The 25,752-nt window shown below is 51.9% G+C and overlaps 1 protein-coding gene across 7 annotated transcripts in view; it reads right to left on the bottom strand.

The window, feature by feature from the left end:
• Nucleotides 1-275: 275 nt before the first annotated feature.
• The window catches only part of FYCO1 (FYVE and coiled-coil domain autophagy adaptor 1), a 158,907-nt gene continuing 133,430 nt past the window's right edge, over nt 276-25,752 (bottom strand). For 6 of the 7 annotated variants that reach the window (XM_060402602.1, XM_060402604.1, XM_060402603.1 and 3 more), the window contains 4 exons: nt 21,386-21,481; nt 16,100-16,310; nt 6,027-6,136; nt 276-4,059 (listed from right to left, as the gene is read on the bottom strand). In XM_060402602.1, coding sequence (XP_060258585.1) covers nt 3,984-4,059; nt 6,027-6,136; nt 16,100-16,310; nt 21,386-21,481 — 493 coding nt within the window. In that variant the 3' untranslated portion in view covers nt 276-3,983. The remainder of the gene's footprint in view (nt 4,060-6,026; nt 6,137-16,099; nt 16,311-21,385; nt 21,482-25,752) is intronic. The other variant, XM_027957738.2, reaches the window with a different exon arrangement.

The raw sequence follows: 25,752 nt of genomic DNA, 5'->3' as shown, positions 1-25,752 counted from the left end.
ATTTTGCTGAACGCAGAAGCTCTTCTGGCAGAGGGCAGTGGGTTGGTGCATCGCATTGGCTGAGGCAGGTCTGAACTCAGACCTCAGCGCACACTGTGGGTCCAGATACCAGGTCAATTTGGCAACCTCTTAGAACAGCTGCTTTTTTTTTTTTTTTTTCCTCCCTTTTGAAAAGTCACAGGACTTGACATGGCCCAACAGCTTTGCCCCTACTCTGGTGGGTGCAACTTCATCTCTCACCTTATGTCTCAATGGAATGAAACGGGACGCCACTGTCAATGTCATAGTGTTTATTTAAATCCTGAGATTAAAAATAAGACATTCCCAAATGGTGCAGCAGATGCTATACGGACTATGCTTTGGGACACAAAAGTCCCTCACCCCCACTGGGCAGGTGGAGAGTTGGCATTTGATGTGCTTCTGGTGATTCTTTGGCAGATAAAAAAGAGTCAGGTTCCCAGACCCACTACCCCGTAAGGCCGCGAGCATTGAGGACTGGTCTATTAAAGTGCAATTCTGATTTGGAAGCCACCCAACTGAGGCTTCGCTGTTGCTCTGCAGCCATGGGGGGACAGGAGCATCTCTGGACAGCCCTTGTCCTCAGGTTCTGAGAAGTCTTTTTGTCAGAGATGCCTCCTCAAATTTAAAGATGTACTGTGTTATTTTGAAAAAGTGCTTAAGAGAGAAAAGGCATTATTAACTGTCTTTGTTTCCTTGGAAGCACCACAACAGAGAAAAATCCACCCAGGGTTCCACTGAAAAGAACCTTTTGGGTAAGTGTTTTGTAAACATAGATGGCTGGCTCTACATTCTCTGTGCTGGGTGACCCTTGATTCTGAGCGTTGCAGAGGGTAGCTCTGCCCTCATTCTCAACACCTCTGAGCTGAGGTTGGGATTCTCCAAGGTGGAGTCACCAAGATGGGCTTCTAAAACTGAAACTCCTATAAAAACGTATGGTGGACAGCTAACCAGAATGATAAAACACAGACTCTGAGATTTCATCCCCAAATGGGGATTTCTTTTCAGATGAGTCTGGAACGGCTTCACCACTGAAGGTGAGTGACAACTGAAAATAATTTTAAAAAACCATCTCCTTTATCTCTGATTTATCTAGTGTGGCTATGCATTCATACTTTTCAGACCTGATGTAGTGTTTCAGTTCCAGATTCCTGTTTGAGAATTTCCTTGCCTGCTCTTGGTCCAGCAGATGTGGAGTAGGTGGGCTCCAGCCAGAAGCGCTCTGCAGGGGCTACGCTTTTTCCCAAACATGCTTGCTGGCGATGGATGAGGGTGCCTGACAGAGGCCGTGTTCCTGGGCGAGGGTGATCAGTGGCTTCCAAGGCATTGGTGAGCAAGGCGGCTGGTACTAATCAATACTAAACAGCAAGTTATTCAGAGAGCTCGGCCAGCCCCCAAAGAGGCTGCTGGGGGATTTTTCTTTTTTTTTTTAAGATAGTGATCTGGGATCCCAAGAATGTTTCCTACTTGTTGACTTTTAGTGTTAATTCAGTCTACTGGCTGGGGCCACCACTTTAAATAGCTGTTTTTCATTATCGTTTGCAGTAAAAAGAATACCTCAACCCCCAAACTTCGGTAAAGTTGGGAACTTGTTTAAAATAAGAAAGCAGTTTATACAAGCCATATTTAAATATGCCAAGATGAACTCTAGCTGCACATCAAACCCGAGCTCCCACAGCAAAGTCACGAAGAACAAGAGTCCATCCAGCACAAAAAAATAACTACGCTGCAGCGGCAGGGTGGGGCCGCGCTGCGCAGGCGAAGGCTTTTGCACCTACTGCCATCACTGTCTGCAGCGCTGGCACAAGGGGCCCGCGGGCTCCTGCAGCAGTGCCTCTGGGTTGGCTTCACAAGAGCCACAGGATTTTTTTAAGCTGCAGTTGGTCCCCTGCTGGGTCGTGTCAGAGGTTCAGAACAAGCCTCAGATGGAATGTCTCAGGCCTTCGGCAGGAAACACATCAGCTACTGGAGAAATGCTGATTCGAGCTGCAGGTGACGGTGGTGAGACGAGCAGAGGGCCGCCTGCTTGGCCATGTCTCCAGGGTATCCTGGGAAAGCTAAGCACTCAAACCCAGATTCCAGATGCTTCAGGGTCTTTTGTTTCTCTCAAGTGGTGGGCCAGCTACATCTGGTTATCCTCTTCAGGGGAGATGGATTTAAAGGCAGGGTAGTTTGCTTTCAAGCAGTGCGGCACCCTGTAAGGACAAGCATAAGTCTAGGAAGTCTCTGGGGGCCTGGCCATTTCTGTTTTGGTGCTAAGCACCGTCAGGACCTTGCTCAATGAGATGCTAGAGACTCTTGGCTTTCTGCCACAGGCGGCTGCTCCCAGAAGGGAGAGCATGAGAGGGCCAGCTCTTTTCCGGAAGGTTCTGTTCACCATGTCTCAAGCCCCACTTAAAGTGCCTGGAAGTGCCTATGTCTCCTGTTTAAATGGAAGTTCTGAGTCTACTGCCAAAGTCATTTCCTCCTACCTCTGCTGGCGCCTGGGGGGTATGGGGTCTGAACTGAACTTGGCCAAGGATTCTTGACCCATTCGTCAGTTCCCAAAACCAGTCAGATCAGGCTCGTGAATGATGAGATGAAGCTTCGACGTGGTGTGACTCGGCTTAGTCACCGGGCCAGCTGAAGGGCTGGCGGGGTATTTGGACCCGCAGTCACCTTGCCAGATACCCTCTCCCCTGACCACAGCTAAGGTGGGCTGCTTGGTCAGATCTCTGCTCACTGCGGAAGGACCTGGGTCCCAACTGCCCTGTGAACAGGGCACAGAGAGGCCGTCAAAGGTGAGCTCTCTGTGGTGGGAGAAAAGGGCCACAGAGAACAGGAAGATCATCTGCTTCTTGTCCCGGAAAAGGACAGAGGATTCATTTGCTCCCAGGTGTCAGCTGCAGGCTGAGCAGCAGGAAGTGGGCAAAAGGGGTGCGGGGAACCTAGGCAGGTGGGGAGGAGGGACTGAGAGGTGAGCAAAGAGCCGATTCATGAATTACGCCCATTTATACTTGAGTTAACAAAGACTTCTCTTAAGAAGCCCTCGACTTCTAAAAGTGGTTCCTACCCTGAATATGATCATTAGTAAACGTATCTGCAGAAGCTCTTGTTAATATAAACAAAGACAGGCTGAGAAGTGAGCCCCACAGGCTGATGTGTCCAGCCTTTTGGTCATGGCGTGGATGTTACCCAGCATCTGGGCTCTGGCCATCTGGACGTAGATTGCACTGCAGGCCCTCAGTAGGTGGGTTCTGTTTCCTGGATTAGCTTCACTTCTGATTCTTAGGGTGGTATTTTGAGCTGTTGAGAGGCCCAGCTGAGTGGAGGGCTTTGCTCTAGGACAGACTCGCCCAGATAGAAGGGCCAGGAGAAAAGTGCAGCTGGCGGCCCCTCTGAGCAGTCCTGCACTCCCTGGGCAGGAGGGGACAGGAGCAGGATGGAGGAAGCTGGATGGGATCTGAGGCGGGCCCCTAGGTGCCCTGACGTCCTTTCCCAGGGAGGACTCGAGGGCCCCACAGGGTCTGGCCAGGCCTTCCAGCTCATGGTCACCCGTGATGCCTGGGGTGGGCACAGGGGGCTGTGTCTCTCCACGGGCGGAAGTCGGGACCCTTCTGACCCAGGAAACTCTTCACAGGAGGCCTGGAGCCAACTGCGCCCCCCTGGAGAGGCCAGTGGTCTCCTGAGTGTTTAAACCTTTGGCGTAGCGTCCCTCCGGGTGTGAGGACAGTGGAAAACGTCACTTGAGCCCTTACGAGCCATGGGCTAAGAGTGGTGTGCAGCGCTGAGTACAGGGCGCTCGGAGCAACGCGGCTCTGATGAGCAGCCAAGGGCCCGTCTCCTAAAGTTGCATGGTGGATACTGATAGCTTTAGGGCAGCTATTTTTTGTTTTCTGGGTTTTTTAGGTGCTTTACGTGACAAGTGAGGAGGAGTAGTGTTTCCTGTGGGTAATGTGAAACTAGCAAAATCCAGGTACTTGAGGTTACGGGAAATCACTTCCATCGTAGATGACAGGCCGGTCAACAGTTAAGTGATAAAAGACTTTCTTGGAGACGAATCTGAGGAGACAAATGGGGAAGGGGGGGTTATTCCGAGGGCTGGAAGCAGCTGCAGTGACCTGGCTGGGGTGGGTGCTGGCTGGCACAGGAAACCTTGGTGCAAACACCTCTGCTCCGAGCCTGGGGTCCCTCACAGACTGCATGGACTCTTCCGGGCCCCCTCACCCCCATTTCCTGACTCTCTAGCAGAGATATCTTCCTGCAAAAAGAACTTAGGACACCTCCGTGGACTGTCCTGGGCTTGGGTGCAGAAATGCCCATTCAGTCCCACACTGTGAAGCACCCCTCCTTCCCTCGCTGCTCTGAAGGGGCCCTGGGGTGGGGGTGTCTCAGGGGTCTCGGCGGTCTGGGCTGCCCTGGGGAAGTGGGCGGCGCAGGCGTGGAGGGGACACACACAGTGGAGGCGAGCCTGGATCTCATTCTGACTGGACATCTGGATCTCTTCCGCTGTCATGCTTTGAAAACCTTGACTAGGCCCTGAGATGACGTCAGTGGCGAGGGCCGCAGTGTGTCTCAGCACCACGGCCGCTCCTACTGCCGACTGCAAAGCTGGTCTGGGGCTGCCTCTGCCCTCAACACGCTGCTCCCAGCCTCTCCGTCAACCTGCGGTGGGGCTCAGGGAGGTAGTAAAAATGCTGGCTGCCACTGCAGAGGAAACCGGGGTTCCACTAAAACCCAGAGGGGAGAGAGTGCTGGGCTGTCCTCCACCCCACCTCCTGACCACTGCCCTGAGGGGCTGAGGCCCATGCCCGGTCTGACCAGCTTTTTGGACATGCAGAGCCCATGCCCAAGAATCCTGCTAACACAGGGTGTGTTCATGTTCCTGGGGGAAGGGCGCGGGATGGGAAAGGCGGGGAGCCCATTCTTCCAAGCTCTCCCTTGGTGGATGCCCATGGCCACACGCCCTGGGAGTTCAAGGCCCTGAGGTGGTGAGAGGGTGCACTCCAGCTTTCACCGACAGGTGGCACCCCAGCTTCTCACTACTTGATAGCTATTAAGTTACTGTGCTTAGAGCCCAGCGGGCTGGCAAGGGCACCCATGGGGAGGGATGCGCTCAGAGAGGATGTGGCTGGATGCTGATCAGACAGGTCTTATGAATGAAGCGAGCCCCTACTAAGGGCTTACGCTGAAGCCAGAATAGGGACAAGTGCCCAGCAGCCTGCACTGCGGCACATCTCCATGCAGCAGGGCCCTGGCTCGAGGCAGATGCTCAGCCAGCGTTGGTCCGCTGTCCTACTTCCTGTCTTGGCTGCCCCTCCAGCCTCATCCCCATTCACCTCCATCCTCCTGACCCCTCAGCCTTGCACTCACTCCTGGACCTGCACCTGGAGCTCTGAAGTCGTGCTCCCCAGAGATGGGACCTGCTGCTCCACTCACTGGACAAGGGGGCCCAGGGGCCTGGCCTCACAGCTCCAGTCCTGGTTAGCTCTGGGCCTTCATCACTTCACTTCTCTCCCATCCGTCCATTCACCCATCCGCCCAATCCTTCCACTGTATTTGCTGAGCTCTTCTCTGGCCTGGGCAGAGGGCATCAGGACGGGAGAAGCAGAAGAGCATCCCGGGTAAGAGCCCAGAGCCTCGAGCCAGGCCACCTGGGTTCAAATCCAGCCCCACCACCAGCTGTGTGATTGGGAGTGCCCCTCTTCTAGGTCCTCAGTCCCTTAGCAGTAACACGAGGAGAAAGACAGTCCCTACTGCACGGAGCTGCTGTGCGGCTGAAGGCAGTAGTATTAATAAGAGCAGAGGGCAGAGAACACGCTTAACCCGTGGTGAGACTCAGTAAGTATCAGGCTGTGTGTTACACACGCTACAACGGACATTGGAACACCAGAGTATAGGTCTAAAATGAACCAACCACTGATAATCAGGGACTGATAACTAAACAACTGCTTTTACACGTCCACCTCTGTCCTTGAGGCGGGGTGCCGGGTGGGTTCATCCAGACGCTGACCGAGGAGGCGGCCTACCTGGAAAAGGTGTTGTCGAAGATGAGTAGGTAGATGCCTGGTGTGCGGACCTTGAGCTGGCCCTGGATGTTCTCCTTGTGGGAGTTGCAGCGGGTGGTGGGAATGAGCACCTGGGAGGATAGGCAGATGGGAAAAGCGTCACAGAAGCAGAGAGGGCACCACAGAGCCTCTGGGCAGACTCTTCATTTGGGGAAGGAAACTGAGGCCCAGGGAGGCTGAATGCCTCGTGAGGTCACAGCTGAGCCTCATCAGCCCCACTTCAGGGTGGGGGCCTTCCACATGCCCTGGGTTTGTCAGTAACTTAAAATGGCGCGGGGACCAGTGTAGACATGAGTTTCGCCAAAATCATGATAGGTCAGCATCCTGAAAGAATGGTCCCCCCAGCCCCCTCTGACCGTGGCCAGCTCCAGAACGCTCTACTCTCCAGAGAAGCAGCTTCTTCCTGGCTTCGGGAAGCAGAGGCTTACTCCAGGTGGAATCCTGCCTGGTCCTTTCCTGTTGGTGCTAGTGCCGCTGCCCTCGGGGTGTCAGAGACGGGCCCAGCCCTCCATCCACGTCTCTCGGGCACTCTGTGAAGCTTCTAGGCCTACAAGCCTCCAGGCTGACTGCCCCTGGCTCACGCGTGGCTTCTCACTGGGCCCCAGTCAGTCCGTATGTCCCAGAGCCCTTTCATCTTTCCAGGTCTCCAGCTCCCTATCTCCTCTGAGAATGAGAAATTAATCCCTGGAGACACTTATTTTCTGAGAACATTGTTCCCAGGGCCTCACTGTCAGAGGCCAAGTCTGAGCACGTGGCGTGAGCTGGCCAGGGCCGGGGCTGGGGTACTGGGATGGCCAACCTCTTCCCCACGGGCAGTCTTCAACCTGCTGGCCAGGTGAGATACTTTAAAACTGAAGATATAATAGGAAGTAACACAGGGCCAGCCAAAATTAAAAACATTTTTGGGAGGGCTTCCTTGCTGGTCCCAGTGGTTAAGTATCCATCTGCCGATGCAGGGGGCATGGGTGTGTTCCCTGGTCTGGGACGATCCCACATGCTGAGGGGCAACTAGGCCCCCAAGCCACAGCTACGGAGCCCGCGGGCTGCGGCTACTGAAGCCTGCACACCTGGAGCCTGGGCCCGCAACAAGAGGATCCCCTGCAACAAGAGGAGCGCCCGCAACAAGAGGAGCGCCCACAACAAGAGGAGCCCCCACACGACAGACAGGAGCCCCCGCACGACAGACAGGAGCCCCCGCAACAAGAGGAGCCCCCGCATGACAGACAGGAGCCCCCGCATGACAGACAGGAGCCCCCACAACAAGAGGAGCGCCCGCATGACAGACAGGAGCCCCCGCAACAAGAGGAGCCCCCGCAACAAGAGGAGCCCCCGCACGACAAACAGGAGCCCCCGCAACAAGAGGAGCCCCCGCACGACAAACAGGAGCCCCCGCAACAAGAGGAGCCCCTGCACGACAGACAGGAGCCCCCGCAACAAGAGGAGCCCCCGCACGACAGACAGGAGCCCCCGCAACAAGAGGAACGCCCACACGACAGACAGGAGCCCCCGCAACAAGAGGAGCCCCCGCACGACAGACAGGAGCCCCCCCTTGCCGCAACTCGAGAAAACCTGCAGGCGAACGTTTCCAACCTGTACAAAACGACTGACTCCAAAACACAGACGCGATTACGTTTTCACCTCAAGGCTGAACATGGCTGCCTATTTCTTAAAATGCAACATGGTGGTCACAAAGTTCCCAAAGTGGGCTAAGTTCCCACAAAAAGCTCTGCCCTTCAGGATCTTGTGGTTTAATGGTGATAACAGATAAGAAAACATTCAATTGTTGCTGGGTGAGATTGTCACAATAGGTGTACTGGGGAGGGGTGCCTACCCCAGCCTCTCAGTGGGTGGGAGGAGAGGCAGAATCAGGGAAGACTTCCTGGAAGAGGCAACAGTGAGCTAGGACAATTTAGTTAGTACAGTCCATGGGGCCTCAAAGAGTCAGACACAACTGAGTGCACACACTTCTAACTTATTTGTATCTTTACATCTAAATTTTATTGCTTGCAGGCATGACGGGGTTGGGGCTTGCTTTTATCCAGCTTGACAATTCCTGCCTTTCAATTGGGATGTTTACCCAACTTACATTTATGCGACTGTCAGTAAGGTTAGGTTTGAGTCTCTCATCTTACTGTTTTTTATTTGTTCCATCTGCTGACTGCTCTCTTTTCCTCTCAAGGCAGTAAGCTAGGGCAATTTCAGGGCTCAACTTGTTCTATCAAGGATCACTGTCCATCATCTCCTACTGTATAGTGACTTAAAAACGGTTGCTTCTCATATTTTGTCTGTTTTGGTTATTTCTTGGGAGGGTAAATCTTAGCCATTCTCCCGTGCTTTTAAACACGTTGTCCCCCTGCCTGGTGTGCCCAGCGAATAAAAATAAATAAGTAAGAGACTCAGGTTGGATCCCTGGGTCGGGAAAACATCCTGGAGAAGGGAACAGCAACCCACTCTAGTATTTTTGCCTGGAGAATACCACGGACAGAGGAGCCTAGTGGGCTAGAGTTCATGGGGGTTTCAAAGAGTCATATATGACTGAGTAACTAAGTTAAAAGGATATAAAAGGAATATAAAAAGATACACCACGCTGCTGCTGCTCAGTCACTTCAGTTGTATCCAACTCTGTGAGACCCTGTGGACTACAGCCCACCAGGCTCCTCTGTCCATGGGATTCTCTAGGCAAGAGTACTCGAGTGGGTTGCCATGCCCTTCTCCAGGGGATCTTCCTGTCCCAGGGATTGAACCCAAGTCTCCTGTATTTCAGACAGATTCTTTACCACGGAGCCACCAGGGAAGCCCCATACCATGCTAACGCTGGTCAAAAGAAGCTATATTAATATCAAAGTAGATTTTATATCAAAGAACATGGCCAGGGATAGTACCATAAATGATAAAGACAGCAATTCATCAAGGGAACATAACAATCCTAAGCACTAGCTATTAACTTGATCTAACTGATATTTATAGGACACTCCACCCAACAACAGCAGAACACACATTCTTTTCCAATATCAGTTCACTCGTGTCCTGACTATTTGTGATCCCATGGACTGTAGCACGCCAGGCTTCCCTCTCCATCACCAACTCCCGGAGCTTGCTCAAACTCATGTCCATCGAGTAATGCTATCCAATCATCTCATCCTCTGTTGTCCCCTTCTCCTCCCGCCTTCGATCTTTCCCAGCATCAGAGTCTTTTCAAATGAGTCAGTTCTTCACATCAGGTGGCCAAAGTATTGGAGTTTCAGCTTCAGCACCAGTCCTTCCAATGAATTTTCAGCACTAAAAAATGAATTTTAGGACTGACTGGTTTGAACTTTTTGCTTATCCAAGGGACTCTCAAGAGTTTTCTCTAACACCATAGTTCAAAAGCATGAATTCGCAACACTCAGCTTTCTTTATGGTCCAACTCTAACATCCATACATGATTACTGGAAAAACCATAACTTTGACTAGACAGACCTTTGTTGGTAAAGTAATGTCTCTGCTTTTTAATATGCTGTTTAGGTTTGTCATAGTTTTTCTTCCAAGGAGCAAGCGGCTTTTAATTTCATGGCTGCAGTCACTGTCGATAGTGATTTTGGAGCCCAAGAAAATAGTCTGTTACTATACCAAGTGAAAATTTCATGCAAAGATGGGCACAATAAAGGACAGAAACAGTACGGACCTAAGTAGAAGATATTAAGAAGAGGTGGCAAGAATACACAGAAGAACTAGACAAAAAAGATCTTTACAACCCAGATAACCACAATGGTGTGATCACTCACCTAGAGCCAGACATCCTGGACTGTGAAGTCAAGTGGGCCTTACATCAAGTGGGCCTTACAAAGCATCACTGCAAACAAAGCTAGTTGGAGGTGATGGAATTTCAATTGAGCTATTTCAAATCCTAAAAGATGATGCTGTGAAAGTGCTGCACTCAATATGCCAGCAAATTTGGAAAACTCAGCAGTGGTCACAGGATTGGAAAAGATCCATTTTCATTCCAATCCGAAAGAAAGGCAATGCCAAAGAATGCTCAAACTACCACATAATTGCACTCATCTCACACACTAGCAAAGCAATGCTCAAAATTCTCCAAGTGAGGCTTCAACAGTACGGGAACTGAGAACGTCCAGATGTTCAACTGGATTTAGAAAAGACAGAGGACCCAGAGATCAAATTGCCAACATCCTTTGGATCATCAAAAAAGGAAGAGAATTCCAGAAAAACATCTACTTCTGCTTTATTGACAAAGCCTTTTACTGTGTGAATCACAACAAACTGTGCTTCACAGTTTTCACTCTCTTCAAGAGCTGGGCATGCCAGACCACCTCACCTGGCTCCTGAGAAATCTGTATGCAGGTCAAGAAGCAACAGTTAGAACCAGACATGGAACAACAGGCTGGTTCCAAACTGGGAAAAGAGGACTTCAAGGCTTTGTATTGTCACCCTGCTTATTTGACTTATATGCAGAGTACATCTTGCAAAATGCCGGGCTGGATGAAGCACAAGCTGGAATCAAGATTGCTGGGAGAAGTACCAGTAACCTCAGATATGCAGATGACACCACCCTAATGGCAGAATGCGAAGAGGAACTAAAGAGTCTCTTGATGAAAGTGAAAGAGGAGAGTGAAAAAGCTGGCTTAAAACTCCACATTAAAAAACCCGGTCCCATCACTTTATGGCAAATAGACAGGGAAACAGTGACAGACTTTTCCAGCATACTTGGAATAATCACTAGGTGGGCCACATTCTAGGCCATTAAGAAAAATTACATTTAAAAGGATCCAAACTATAAAAAGTGTGTTTTCTGACAATGGAGTTAAGTTAGAAAAAAACTGCAGTTGTCTATAGAAAATCCCCAAATATCCGACACTAAATAACACATGAGTCAGACAAAAGCCAAAAGGGAGACCCCAAAGGTCCAGAGAGACAGAGCACACAGCAGGCTCCTGACACCACGGAACCCCGGCTCTGACTGCAAGCTGCTGGTGGCGAGGAGCAGGACGGGCCCAAGACAGGCCTGGAGGGGACCGAGATGCGCAAGGGCCTCCTACGTGTGGGCTCTGCGGCAGCCTCCTCTACCAAGAAGCACATGGTATCTCATCAAGCTCCATTACTGGTTTATAATAGTCTAGTTCTACAGGGAACTGAGAATCCTGGGAGGTTGAGAGGTTGGGTCTGCTCCTGTGATCCATAACCTAAAAGTTTTGAGCCTGGCCTGAGATATTTCAGCAAGCACACGTAGGAGGTGTGCCAGGGAGAAAGTCTTGCGGTTTACACAGGGACGCCTGTGTGCCCCGCACCTCAGCCTTCCCACACACTACTCTGATTCCAAAGCAAAAGCCAAGAGCTTGTCAAGGCAGGATCCTCTGAAGAGGACATGTAAGATAATACTCTTATTTCTTTAAAACAGTCTATAGACTTTTTGGTCATTCCAGCTGCTGTTTTTTCTACCATGGTCAAAATCTGTAAGATTTTCTCGCTATTACTTTAAATTAATGAACCAAATCATCTAGGGGATCCAAAGGCTCTGGTGTAAAACTGTGGAAAATTCTTTAAGAGATGGGAATATCAGACCTTACCTGCCTTCTGAGAAACCTATATGCAGGTCCAGAAGCAACAGAACTGGACATGGAACAAGAGACTGGTTCCAAATTGGGAAAGGAGTACGTCAAGGCTGTATACTGTCACCTTGCTTATTTAACTTACATGCAGAGTGTATCATGTGAAATTCTGGGTTGGATAAAGCACAAGCTGGAATCAAGATTGCTGGGAAAAGTATCAGTAACCTCAGATATGCAGATGATACAACCCTTATGGCAGAAAGCAAAGAGGAACTAAAGAGCCTCTTGATGAAAGTGAAAGAGAAGAATGAAAAAACTGGCTTACAACTTAATATTCAGAAAGCTAAGATCATGACATCTGGTCCCATCACTTCATGGCAAAAAGATGGGGACACAATGGAAACAGTGAGAGACTTTACTTTCTTGGGCTCCAAAATCACTGCAGGTGGTGACTGCAGCCATGAAGTTAATTAAAAGACTCTTGCTCCTTGGAAGCAAAGCTATAACAAGCCTAGGAACAAACAAACAAAGTAATAAAATAAAAACACAAAAAGCAGAGAAAGGTCTGCTTCCGACAAAGGTCTGCATAGTCAAAGCTATGATTTTTTCAGTAGTCATGTACGGATTAAGAGTTGGACCATAAGGAAGGCTGAGTGCCAAAGAATTGATGCTTTTGATCTGTGGTGCTGGAGAAGACTCTTCAGAGTCCCTTGGACAACAAGGAGATCTAACCAGTCAATCCTAAAGGAAATCAACCCTGAGTATTCATTGGAACGACTGAGGCTGAAGCTGAAGCTCCAACACTTTGGCCACATGATGTGAAGAGCCCACTCACTGGAGAAGACCCTGATGCTGGGAAAGACTGAGGGCAGGAGGAGAAGGGGTCAAAAGAGGATGAGATGGTTGGATGGCATCACTGACTTGAGTCTGAGCAAACTCCGGGACATAGTGAAGAATAGAGAAGCGTGGCATGCTGTATGTAGTCCATGGGGTTGCAAAGAGTTAAACATGAGTGAGCAGCTGAACAACAACTGGTACCAAAGCCCATACAGCTGAGGTGACAGGAGATGACTGGGGTCCCGTGTAAACCTGAGCAAGACAGGTCTCTGCTGTGCGAGCTCTGGGGCCGTCCCGCATCAGCCTCCCGTGCTTGGACAGCTGTGACCTGATTTATACCACCTGTCTGCAAAACAGTCCAGTTGGTTGTACTGCTCTCTTGCGAAACTCCAGTGGCCTGGGGCCCTGGTACAGAGCCATGACTCTATGCTAAATGGAAAAAGCCAGTCACAAAAGGCCACATAATGCATGATTCCATTCACATGAAATGTCCGGAACAGGAAATCTGCAAGGACAGAAGGTAGGCTGGTGGTTGCTGGGAAGAGGTTGCGGAGTGACAGCAAATGGATACCGGGTTTCTTTTTGCTTTATGCAGTGATGAAAATGATCTAAAATTAGACAGTGGTGATGGTTATACAATTCTGTGAATAAGACGAAGACAACTGAATTGCTAAGACAAATAATACTAAGATAACTGAGCATCTTAGATGGGTGAGTTACATGTTTGTATGTAAATTGTATCTCTTCAAAGTTATTTAAAAATAACAAGTCAAGCTCCCTGTCCCAGCTCCTCCCCTGACTCTCAACAGCCCCAGGCAGGCCTCTGGCTTCTCTAGGCAAAGAGACAGGCAGGGCCCGGATCTTGGTCCCTGACTCGCCCCAGGCTTCAGACCAGTGGTCGGCATACGGGTGGCCTCAGGTCCATGATTTACTGCTTCTTTTGTCAAGCGCTTCCCAAACTCACCATCTCTCATCTCAGTGTCCAGGCCCGGCCTTGATGGAGGGGGGCCCTCTGGAGAGAGGGTGGTCCCGGGTGGGGCGTATCTGACGTGCCCTAGAGATGGGACTGGCCTGCCACGCTGTTCCCTCTGCCTGGACACTTCTGTAACCCGTGCCCCCTCCCACTCCTCCCAATAGCTTCTCTTGGTTTGGCCCAGGAGTCTCCTGGTCTGCTAATGCCCCCCAGGCTGGGTGAGGCGCCCTTCTTACTGCTGCCCCACCCCCCGCCCGGTGCCACCCCATCATGACAGTCACCACCTGGAATCACAGTTATTTCTTTAATAGGGCCTCTCCCTGATGATCCTCTGAACTCCTCAAGGGCAGATCGCAGCATGGCCCTTCTCTCCTGATCCTCAGTGGGCCCTACAGAGCCCACTATGCCACGGAAGTTCAGTGAGTGGTTGTGAACTGAGTGCAAGGACCCAGCCCAGTTCCTGATGTCTGAGCCTGTCACCATGAAACCTAAGTGTGGCGAGGTGCACTATGTCCTCTGGTTCCCACAAGGTCCAGACAGGTCAGGGCATCACCCGGGGAAGTCCCCAGGCGAAACGCTAAAGAAGTGAGTCTGGACACAGACTCTCCAGGCTGATGTCTGTCCAGGACCTCAGGCAGATGCAACAGCAACCCCACAGCGGGCTGGGGATGGCAGAGGAGCCCCGTGAGCACCCTCTCACTCACTGTGAGCTTCTTCTGCCCCCTGGTGACCACTGAGGGAAAGACAACGGCTGCCAAACCCTCCAGGCAACAAGGGAGCCCAAGATGAGGACTCTGACTGAGCTCCTGAACCCTGGGAGGAACCAGCCAGGTCTTTCAGGGCCATGGATTAGGCAGGTGAGTGACTGAGCAAGGGGACAGGTGTGGACACAGGATTTGTCTGCTCCCTCTCTCACCACGGACACCCACCTGTGTCTAACCTGGGCAGATGCAGTGCTTAGGTGCTCAGCGGGCCTTGGAAACATGAGGTGAACGGCAAAGGTGCTGGGGTGAGTGCAGCTGGGCAGTGCAGCTGTTTGTTAGAGCAGAGATGACAAGCCCACTGCTTAAGCTGCTCAACCAGCTAACTGTCCAGGCAGGCTGCTCTGGCATGGCTGAGCCTGTAACTGCTCTCCAACCACAGGCCCAGGACCTCCCAGGTGGATGTTCAGAACTGCTCAGGAAGGAAGGGGTCCCTACATGTGCAGCGAGGTCATGAGCCCGCGAAAGGAAAAGAGGGGCAGGGCAGTTTTTAAATAAGAACGAGCATGAAACTCCGTTCAAGAAGGCCAATTCAGGGGGCCAGATTTCAATTTTAGGCACGAATCTGAAGAGGAGAGATATGACGAAGCAATCTGAAATGAGCAGGTACCACAAGGACAGGGACGGCAGGAGAACAAACCCAGAGGGACAGACGTCCCCCCCCACCACCATGTCAAATAGCAGACGTGGATGCTGGAGCTGGAGCGGCAATCTGCACCCAGTGCTCCAGAGCCTGGCCCTCCTGGAACCCTGGGCCCTCCCCAGACCGCGACTCGAGCCCCTTAGGACACCCCAAGGACCACAGGCATGCGGGACTAGTGGATATCATCACAGAAACTTCACAGAAGGCTTCTTTCACACCACTTCGAATTGCTCCTCTCTAGCTTCATTCTAACCGACTCCAGTGTTCTTCCCTGGAGAATCCCAGGGACAGGGGAGCCCGGTGGGCTGCCGTCTATGGGGTCGCACAGAGTTGGACACGACTGAAGCGACTTAGCAGCAGCTTCATTCTTAGAAAATGGAGACGTTGTACTAAAAGCCTGGGACGCAGCCTAAGCTGCAATCCAGCCTGTGTGTCTGTCCTCATTCCTTCCACTCCCAGTGATTCCAGTGGAACGCGAATGTCCACGCAAACCCGCTCTCCCTCCATCACCCCTCGCACCCTGCCTGCAGAGACTCAGGCGGGGAATTCAGACTCCGTGCCCCGCCCCACCCCAGCCCTCCAAGCCTATCCACTGTCCTGGGCTCTGCACTTCACCCCATCAGTTCTCCTCTGACTTCTTCCCCTTGATTGAGACCAGTGACTCTCAACCTTGGTGCCCACTGGGATCACCCAGAGATGCCTGGGTCCCCCTGAGTGATTTTGATTTTGGGGTCTGGGTTATGGACTCAGAAGTGCATTTAAATTGAGGACGACGGTCCCAGCCAGTCAATGTCACATGCTTATTAGGATTTCTTAGTTTATGAACTGGTGTCTGCCACCAAGGTTCCCAACCCAACCACCCAACTGACACAAAGGCTAGGAGTCTCCTTTGACCTATCTGAAGTGAGACGCTGAATGCCCTAAGCTCAAAGCTGGAAGCAGAGATCTTGGCCACCACCTCCCGTGATTACTCACTCTTGCTCTCCACGACTCTGTTAAAATACGATCCTTAACCTGAGTCACACATCTGTATTCCTTTCAGTTTCATCTGCCGACCTATCCCAAGGTCCGTCTGCAGCTGACCCAGGAATGGCCTTCAGACGTTGGGAGACAGTTCTCAGGCCCTTCCGTCCCCACTGGACAAGCCCAGCTGCGTCGCCTGCTCTGCCTGACGCAGGCCGGTGAGCTTTTCCGCCCTGGTTTCCCTCTGTCCTTCTCAGAACAGTCCAGGGAAGGGCTGTCTGGGCATCCTGCTGGCAGGGAGCCGGCCTCACCTTACACTGATCCAGCGGCGTGTCCTCGGCCTCCTGGAAGACCACGCTGAAGGAGATACTCTTGGGGTCGGAGGAGAAGACCCAGCTGATGGTGAGGCCTGCCTCGGCCACGGTGATGGGGATGAGGCTGTAGGTACTGGACCTCACAAACAGCTCCCTGCTGCCCTCCCCGAAGTTGGTGATCTCTTCCACCGTGAGGGGTAATTTTATCCTGAAACATGAATGCAGAGAGGGGCTTAAACACAGCAGGGAAAGCGCTTGAGTCCACTGGCCACGTTGCCTGTAACTCAGAGGTGACCGGAGACAGCTAGAGGCTGCTGAAGGGCGGTCAAGCCTTTGGTCACCATGACTGCCAGGCTTAATCGTGGGAGAAACCCTGATGTGCAGCCCATGCCATCAGCTGTTTCCTGAGCACTTAACTATTAATAGATGCCTGGCATAGCTCGAGGCACTGGGGACACAGGAGTGAAAATTACAGACGACAATCCTTGTCTTCAAGGAGCTGGTGTAGTCCCTGCGAGCGGGCGGGAAGCGAGACGCCTGGGCCGCTCTGGGCCCCTCGAGGGCAGGAAGTGTGTGCCAAGGCCTTAGCTTGCACAGCTCTCCTGCGGCTGCCCTCTGCCTGGCGGTCTACTCTCTCTTTCTCCTTCCTTTCTTCGCTCCCTGGCTTTTACCTGTTCAGTACCCGCAGAATGCATACCCGTGGTCTGAAACTTCCTGTCCTTTCTGTCGGTGATCTCTCTTTTCAGCAGAAATCCGGGACCTGCCTTGAGATTTCAAGGGGGCACCCTGATGCGCACTTCTTAAACACAAATGCCCTAGGCTTGCTAATGCAGGGTAGGATGAGGGCCCTGGGGAGAGAGGCTTCTGGGGGCCGTGTCCCTATTCTCCCTCTCTTTAGCTGGACTAACAGCCAGTTCCAAAAGCTTAAAGGTTTGGGGACAGTGAGTCCCTTGGCTGGACAGAGGGCATGGTGCTGGTTCCTGCCACAGGGCTCAGCCTCAGGCTGCAGCCAGGGACGACCATGCCTGCCTCTGGCTGCTGTGAGAATTACGTCAGAGGATAAACTTGCCTGGAAGGGCAAAGTCTCCCTCATTAAGGGCCGTGCCCCCTGCGGCACTGCAAATCCAGAGGCAGCAGGTGAGTCAAGGCCACGAAGGTGGGGCCTCCAGAGAGGAGCTGCAGGTCGGGGGCCCGCGGCCTTGCTCTGCTCTCCTCTCTTCTCCTCAACCGTGAAAGGGTTGACTCTGCTCGCCTGCTTCAGGCTTGTTCTCATCTACACACGAGGAAGCTAAGACTCAAAAGGACTCAGAAAGACTCTGCCAGGTCCATACAGCTCTCAGCCAAAGCCACTGCCTTTCCACTACACCAGCCTGCCCTTTGTGAAGAAAAATACTACTGCCCCTTTAACACAGCGGTGGAAACCAAAATTCAGGGAGAGTGGGTAACTTGCCTAAGACTGCACAGGGGTGCAAGCGGTGGTGCTAAAGATTCCAAAGGTGTAGAGGTGGCTGGGAATACTGGCCGAGCTTTGCGGATGAGAAGACTAACTGATGATTAAAAACCCAAAATACTGTAAAAAACAGCTCTGATACAGCTCACTCACGTGTGAAAAATTCAATTCCATGGACCATTTTTCCATGTCTTAAATTAGCTGTTTGGCTGATTATAGTTAAAAACGTAAAATTCTGAAAGAGATGGGAATATCAGACCACCTGTCCTGCCTCTTGAGAAATCTGTATGCGAGTCAGGAAGCAACAGTTAAAACTGGACATGGAACAACAGACTGGCTCCAAATAGGAAAAGGAGTATATCAAGGCTGTATGCACTCATCTCACACGTTAGTAAAGTAATGCTCAAAATTCTCCAAGCCAGGCTTCAGGAATACGTGAACCGTGAACTTCCAGATGTTCAAGCTGGTTTTCGAAAAGGCAGAAGAACCAGAGATCAAATTGCCAACATCTGCTGGATCATCAAAAAAGCAAGAGAGTTCCAGAAAAACATCTATTTCTGCTTCATTGACTATGCCAAAGCCTTTGACTGTGCGGATCACAATAAACTCTGGAAAATTCTGAAAGAGATGGGCATACAAGACCACCTGACCTGCCTCTTGAGAAACCTATATGCAGGTCAGGAAGCAACAGTTAGAACTGGACATGGAACAACAGACTGGTTACAAATAGGAAAAGGAGTACATCAAGGCTGTATATTGTCACCTTGCTTAATTAACTTATATGCAGAGTACATCATGAGAAACGCTGGGCTGGAAGATGTACAAGCTGGAATCAAGATTGCCGGAAGAAGTATCAATAACCTCAGATATGCAGATGACACCACCCTTATGGCAGAAAGTGAAGAGGAACTAAAAAGCCTCTTGATGAAAGTGAAAGAGGGGAGTGAAAAAGTTGGCTTAAAGCTCAACATTCAGAAAACGAAGATCATGGCATCTGGTCCCATCACTTCATGGGAAATAGATGGGAAACAGTGGAAACAGTGACAGACTTTATTTTGGGGGCCTCCAAAATCACTGCAGATGGTGACTGCAGCCATGAAATTAAAAGACGCTTACTCCTTAGAAGAAAAGTTATGACCAACCTAGATAGCATATTGAAAAGCAGAGACATTACTTTGCCAACAAAGGTCCGTCTAGTCAAGGCTATGGTTTTCCCTGTGGTCATGTATGGATATGAGAGTTGGACTGTGAAGAAAGCTGAGCACCGAAGAATTGATGCTTTTGAACTGTGGTGTTGGAGAAGACTCTTGAGAGTCCCTTGGACTGCAAGGAGATCCAACGAGTCCATTCTGAAGGAGATCAGCCCTGGGATTTCTTTGGAGGGAATGATGCTGAAGCTGAAACTCCAGTACTTTGGACACCCCATGCAAAGAGTTAACTCATTGGAAAAGACTGTTGCTGGGAGGGATTGAGGGCAGGAGGAGAAGGGGACGACAGAGGACGAGATGGCTGGATGTCATCACTGACTCGATGAACTGAGTCTGAGTGAACTCCGGGGGTTGGTGATGGACAGGGAGGCCTGACGTGCTGCGATTCATGGTCGCAAAGAGTCGGACATGATTGAGCAAATGAACTGAACTGAACTGAACTGAAGGCTGTATATTGTCACCCTGCTTATTTAACTTATATGCAGACCACATCATGAGAAAGCACAAGCTAGAATCAAGATTGCTGGGAGAGATATCAATAACCTCAGATATGCAGATGACACCACCCTTATGGCAGAAAGTGAAGAACTAAAGAGCCTCTTGATGAAAGTGAAAGAGGAGAGTGAAAAAGTTGGCTTAAAGCTCAACATTCAGAAAACGAAGATCATGGCATCTGGTCCCATCACTTCATGGGAAACAGATGGAGAAACTGTGGAAACAGTGACAGACTTTATTTTTCTGGGCTCCAAAATCACCGCAGATGGTGACTGCAGCCATGAAGTTAAAAGACGCTTACTCCTTGGAAGGAAAGTTATAACCACCCTAGACACCATATTAAAAAGCAGAGACATTACTTGCCAACAAAGGTCCATCTAGTCAAAGCTATGGTTTTTCTAGTAGTCATGTATCGATGTGAGAGTTGGACTATGAAGAAGGCTGAGTGCCAAAGAATTGATGCTTTTGAACTGTGGTGTTGGAGAAGACTCTTGAGAGTCCCTTGGACTGCAAGGAGATCCAACCAGTCCATTCTGAAGGAGATCAGTCCTGAATATTCATTGGAAGGACTGATGCTGAAGCTAAAACTCCAGTACTTTGGCCACCTGATGTGAAGAGCTGACTTATCTGAAAAGACCCTGATGCTGGGAAAGATTGAGGGCAGGAGGAGAAGGGGATGACAGAGGATGAGATGGTTGGATGGCATCACTGACTCAATGGGCATGAATTTGAGTAGACTCCAGGAGTTGCTGATGGGACAGGGAGGCCTGGCGTGCTGCAGTCTGTGGGGTCTCAGCGTCAGACACAACTGAGCGACTGAACTGAACTGAACTGATTGTAAAAAGAAAAAGTCTTGTCCAATCTGAACAGTTTTCAAGAATCGGAGAGTAGGCAGAGGTGTCTATTGTGGAAAAGGTCTCATAAGCTGGAGATCGTGTTGCACCACTCACTCTGACAGGATGCCCCACCGATGCTAGGTCATTTCATTATTTTATGTTCCAGAATTCTGCCCTTTCACCCAGTGACCTGGATTGTGCCCTTAATCTTTTTTCATTTTCTACACCTCAACTGCTCAGTGAGAGGACAATACTCAGTCTCGCTAAGGGAGATGCTAATGAGAAGATAGTTAGGGTTTGCCACCTCTGCTCAAATGTAATCTTAAAAAAGTCTGTTGTTTACAGGACTCACATTACAAACGTAAATTCTACTGGTCTCCCTAATTCCGTCCCTGCAGAGTCATTCTTCACATGGCAACCAGAGTGACTCTGTTTCTAACGTAAGTTAGGTCAAGTCACGCTTCTAACCCAAATCTAATTTAAAGCTCCTAGTTCCCTCAGATTAAAAGTCCTTAGGATGGCCCAGGAGGCCTGGTGCGACGTGGGTCCTGTCTCCTCCTCATCCAGTCTCTCTCCTGCTTTCTGCTCCAGCCACACTGGCCCTTCCTGGATTCCTTGAAAATACACCAGACACCATCCTGCCCCAGGGTCTGTGCACCGACTGTTCCCTCCACCTGAATGGTGTTCCCTCACATTTCTGCATGGCAACTCCTTCAAGTCTTACCTTCTTAGTGTTTTCTATTTAAAATTATCTTTTCTTTTCCACAGTAAGCACCACCTTGTAACATACACAGGGCACAGAAGTGCAGGAAGAATGGCTACAAGAGGGCAGGGAAGCCTTCCAGGGTGATGGGACTGTTCTGTATCTACACTCTGGTCCCATGGAGGGGACAGTCATTTTTCTTTTCTGGATCAAGGTTTCCGCTTTGGCAGAACAGGGAGTGGAGCTGGCTGGGTACAGGGGCCTGAGACTGCATAAGCCTCTGGCCCAGCAGGACGTGTGGGCTGCCAGACAATCAGTGACTACACCGTATCATCTGTCTAAATCCAAGCACTGTGCACTATAAACGGGAAATCTTACTGTATAAAAATCTTAACAAAAAAACGAAGAAGAAAGGGAAAAAGAAAAAGCAGCGCACGCCCGAAAGCCACTGTGGGTGCCCAGTCCGAGCACAGGGGTGTTTTCTGAGGGGCGTGGAAAGGCCAGGCCTCCTCTGGCGCTCCTCCTCTCCTCCCCAGTTGTGACCTCCAGCTCCCGCCACCCCAGCAAGGCCAGCTAGGGCCCACAACTTACATCAGTTCTCCCGACTTCAGCAAGCAGATTTCAGAATCCTGCCCCACGGGCATGTCTTCAGCATCCTCAGGGGTGAGCGAGGTGGACGTGGTGTCCCTGAAATGTCACAAACACAGCCAGCTAGCTGTCAGCACATAGGCCCACAGTCTTGCTGGAGTCTAGTAGCCATGCCCAGAACACACAGGGAGCCCTTCCGATCACGGACGCCAGGACAGAGCCCACAGACCCTGTGTCTGGGGAGTCACAGGGGCCAGGCTAGGGTGGGCAGGACGGCGAGGTGCGGGGGGACAGCAGGGCCGCAGTGATCTCCCCAGTGTCTGCCTGGCACAAATAGGCTGCCCTCCTCTCCCACGCCAGCAGAGTTACAGCTGTAGGGCGAGTGCCCAGCACCACGGATGCCAACTTCACAGCGCCTATCCCTGACTCCACGAGCCTGCTCTGGGCCTTCCCCGAGGAACACGGACAGGGTGAAGGGGCAGGAAGTCGCGCGGGCCGAGAGGGAGGCAGTGGAGGCCCCCTCGTATAAGGGGGGCAGACCCCAGCCACATCTCTTCCCTCCCATCATGGTCTGCTGTCCAGAGAACCAGCTGCTGGAGCTGCCTGGCAGGAAAGCGGTTCCCAAAGCGTGCTCTGTGGAACACCAGTGCCTGGGGAGGGGAACCCCATACTCTTTCTCCAAAACTCAAGGCATCTTTACACAGTAAATTCAAGGCTCTGAAATGTCCTGCAGTAAAGGAACCTCCTAAATTTTAAATTTAGTGTTCCCACAGAACGTTTTTAAACCCTACTGGGTTGCCGCTCCTTGGCGCGTACTGTCTAAGATGTCAGTGGCCACAGGTCACGGACGGCGACACCGAGGCCTCACTGGCTCTCACGCGGCTCTGGGGGCAGGACTGTCTGTGCAACACACAGTGCACTGCAGTAACCACGGCACACTGGGAGCCCGGGAGGGGTGCCCGGTGCCTCCCCCAGGGGCCGACACGCACGGCAGCCGCCGCCCGCTCCCACCCTCCGCGCGCCTGCAGTAACCACGGCACACTGGGAGCCCGGGAGGGGTGCCCGGTGCCTCCCCCAGGGGCCGACACGCACGGCAGCCGCCGCCCGCTCCCACCCTCCGCGCGCCTGCAGTAACCACGGCACACTGGGAGCCCGGGAGGGGTGCCCGGTGCCTCCCCCAGGGGCCGACACGGCTGCCGCCCGCTCCCACCCTCCGCGCGCCTGCAGTAACCACGGCACACTGGGAGCCCGGGAGGGGTGCCCGGTGCCTCCCCCAGGGGCCGACACGCACGGCAGCCGCCCGCTCCCACCCTCCGCGCGCCTGCAGTAACCACGGCACACTGGGAGCCCGGGAGGGGTGCCCGGTGCCTCCCCCAGGGGCCGACACGCACGGCAGCCGCCGCCCGCTCCCACCCTCCGCGCGCCTGCACCGCATACTCATCCCCACCCCAGTCACAACCCCGGTCACGCTGGGCCTTGCCCATCTGCAGGGGTCTCAGCTCCCCCTGGCCCACAAGATCTTGCAAACAGGGGCTGCAGCGGGACTGTCCCTGCCCCAAAGGACAGGCCACGGCCGTCTGCAGGAATCAAAGCATATCCATGATACTTGCAAAGAAATACACGTGGGGGAGTGAATCGTCAGTGTGTAAATTCAGGATGAGAGCACAGAAGAAAAACTGACGAAGTCAAGAGAAGAATCAGGGACAGATCCCGAAGAAGGAAGTCTCCGAGTGGCTCACGGGGTGGCGGGCGCTGGGTTGGCAGAGCCACACCTGAGGCCAACCCGCAGCCCCTTCACCTTGAACGAGATCCTCTCACATGAAGCAGACTGCAGCCTGCCAGCTTACACAGCCTCTCTCTCTGGAGGACAGCCCGGCACAAGAGGGGCCTCTCCTCTCAGGAGACCTCTGCACAAGAGACCTGGCTTCCTTCAGACAGCTGGACGCCACACCTGCCCCCCACAAGGCTGGGCCGCTGCTCGCCCCACTATACGGCCCCAACTCCCCTCCCCGCTCCTGTCTACTGCTGGGGGGCTGAGCCCACTGACTGCGGCAGGCTGCCCAGGGCGCTGCTGTGAGGGTGCAGGTGATGGCTGGCATGGAGGGGGCCTCCAGGGCTCCCGAGATAATCAGCCACTAGCGCCCAGGTGTCTGGCCAGGGATGTTTGTGCCGTCTCCATCAACCCATGATAGGTGGGAGAGCCTGTCCGCAGACACCCTGCCCTCGGGTCTGAGTGCCCTGAGGTCCAAGCAGTGGGCGCCCTCTGGCTGGGGCAAGGAGTGGATCCAGAGGGAGTATGGCTTGTGTGTGTGTGTGAGAGAGGGGGGCACGCAGGTGGAAGGGGTAGGCATCACTCAAGGCGGTTCCAGTCTTGGCTTTATGACCCACTCTGACACTGGGTGAGCCACTTCCTTCTCCATGTTTTCCTCTCTAAAAGGGAGGAGACGGAACCAGCTGGACCCCAGTTCTGCCGGCCTACAAAGGCTGTAAGTTTCAAAGGACTTGGAGAAGGCATTCCACTGGCCGGGAGGAGCCGGGCTCGACCTGGCAGGCACTGTTTCCAGGGAAGGAGCAGCAAGAACATGTCCTGAAGAGTCTGCTGCCACCAAGGGCAAACCTGTCACTCCTTTTCCTCCTCGGCCCAGCCCACCTCTGACCTCCTCCCTGTCCAACACCTCCTTCCTGTTCACCCTTCAACCACTGGCTTCCAGATTCCCACACTGCCATCACAGAATGTTAGTGCAAGAAGCAGCTCTAAGAATCATCCAGTCCAACTTCCACTTAATAGCTGGGGAAGCAGAGGGACAGGGGAGAGGAGCTGGGAGTCCCAGCGCCAGTCAGCCTGTCTTGTTTCAGTTGCTCTCCACCTTGTCCAAAGTGAAGCACCATAAATGAGAGATAAATAACATGCAAAACGAATGCTGGAAACTGTCGTTCACTCTCTCAGTTTTCCTGCATTAAGAATAAGACATCAGAGGACCTCCCCAAGGGGCTAAGACTTCACCTTCTGATGCAGGAGGCACGGGTTCAACCCCTAATTGGGGAACTAAGATCCCACATGCCATGTAATAATGGTGCTAGGAAAAAATCTGAATACCCCAATGCAAAAGGGCAGTGTCAACAACTGATCATACTCTGCACCACATACAAGAGATTAACTCAGAAATGGATCACAGACCTAAATGTAAAAACGAGAAAATAATGTTTAAAATAGAAAAAGCCAAACGATTAAAAAAATAATAATAAGTGAATAAATAAAAGACGCCGGGACTTCCCCGGTGGTCCAGCGGTAGCGACTCTCTGCCCCCACTGTGGGAGGCACAGGTTCAGTCCCTGGTCGGGGAACTAAGATCCCACAAGCCGTGGGGTGCGATTAAAAAAAAAGTTTTCATCTCTTATTTCTTCTCCTCCTCTATCTCCTCACCTCTCTGACCATCATGACACAGACAACCTGATTACTTGCATGTATTACCAGAGTAGATCCCACGACCCTTGCCAGTCCTGGCTGAGGCCCCGTGTTGGGGAGCTCTGTGACGGGCGGGGGTGGGGTGGGTAGGGGAGGGGGGAGTGTGGATGGGTGGGTGATGCAGTCTCAAAGGCGATGATTAGAGGCACAGACTTTCCTTTCAATGGCTCTTCAAACTGCGGGTTACAACCCAATCAGTGAGTTGTGAATCAGCTGAGTAAGTTATGATGCATATTAAAAATAAAATAGAAAATGTCAACACATTTTTGCATCACATTGCATGTAGTAAGGATAAGCATTATTGTTTTTAAGAGGCTCTGGTTTGACTTTATGTCTACACAGATACACACCTGGGTAGTCATGTAAATTTCCGCCTGTGGGACGCAGCAGAAAATGTTCAAGCAACTCTGCTGGAAGATATCAAGGGATTTTGAAGTTTGAGAAGGACAGGGAACAAATGCAAGGCCACTAGGGGGCACCGTCTCTCTTTTGTTGCCACTGAGATGTTTCAGAAAAGCTCACTGTCCACAGGTGACTTTCCTCCTCCCCTTGCTCTGGCCGTGGGAACCAACTACTAGCTACGGTGGCCTCTTGTGGCTGATGGCACATCACCCCATCCCGTCCATCTGGTTTCCACCCCTGAGCCTGCGGTCAGTCGAGAGGAACCTGTACCGAGGCACCTGTATCTGTCACCTTGCCCTCTTAGGGATGGTCATCTTGGCCACCCTGCCACATTTGGCCTGGGCACCTGCCTTGCACACAGCCAACGTGGTTTCTGTCCCTAATGTCCTCAAGGACGTGAGCAAGGCTCACTCCACTTCAGAAGCAAGCAAGAATGAACTGGTGACCACAGGCAAAGACGCTGAGGAAGTCTCCAGCAAGGTGGTCCAGGGTCCACGCCTGC

This window comes from Ovis aries, chromosome 19 (genome assembly GCF_016772045.2).
Source record: "Ovis aries strain OAR_USU_Benz2616 breed Rambouillet chromosome 19, ARS-UI_Ramb_v3.0, whole genome shotgun sequence".
Classification (NCBI taxonomy): domain Eukaryota; kingdom Metazoa; phylum Chordata; class Mammalia; order Artiodactyla; family Bovidae; genus Ovis; species Ovis aries.
This window is presented reverse-complemented; position numbering and strand designations above follow the sequence as displayed.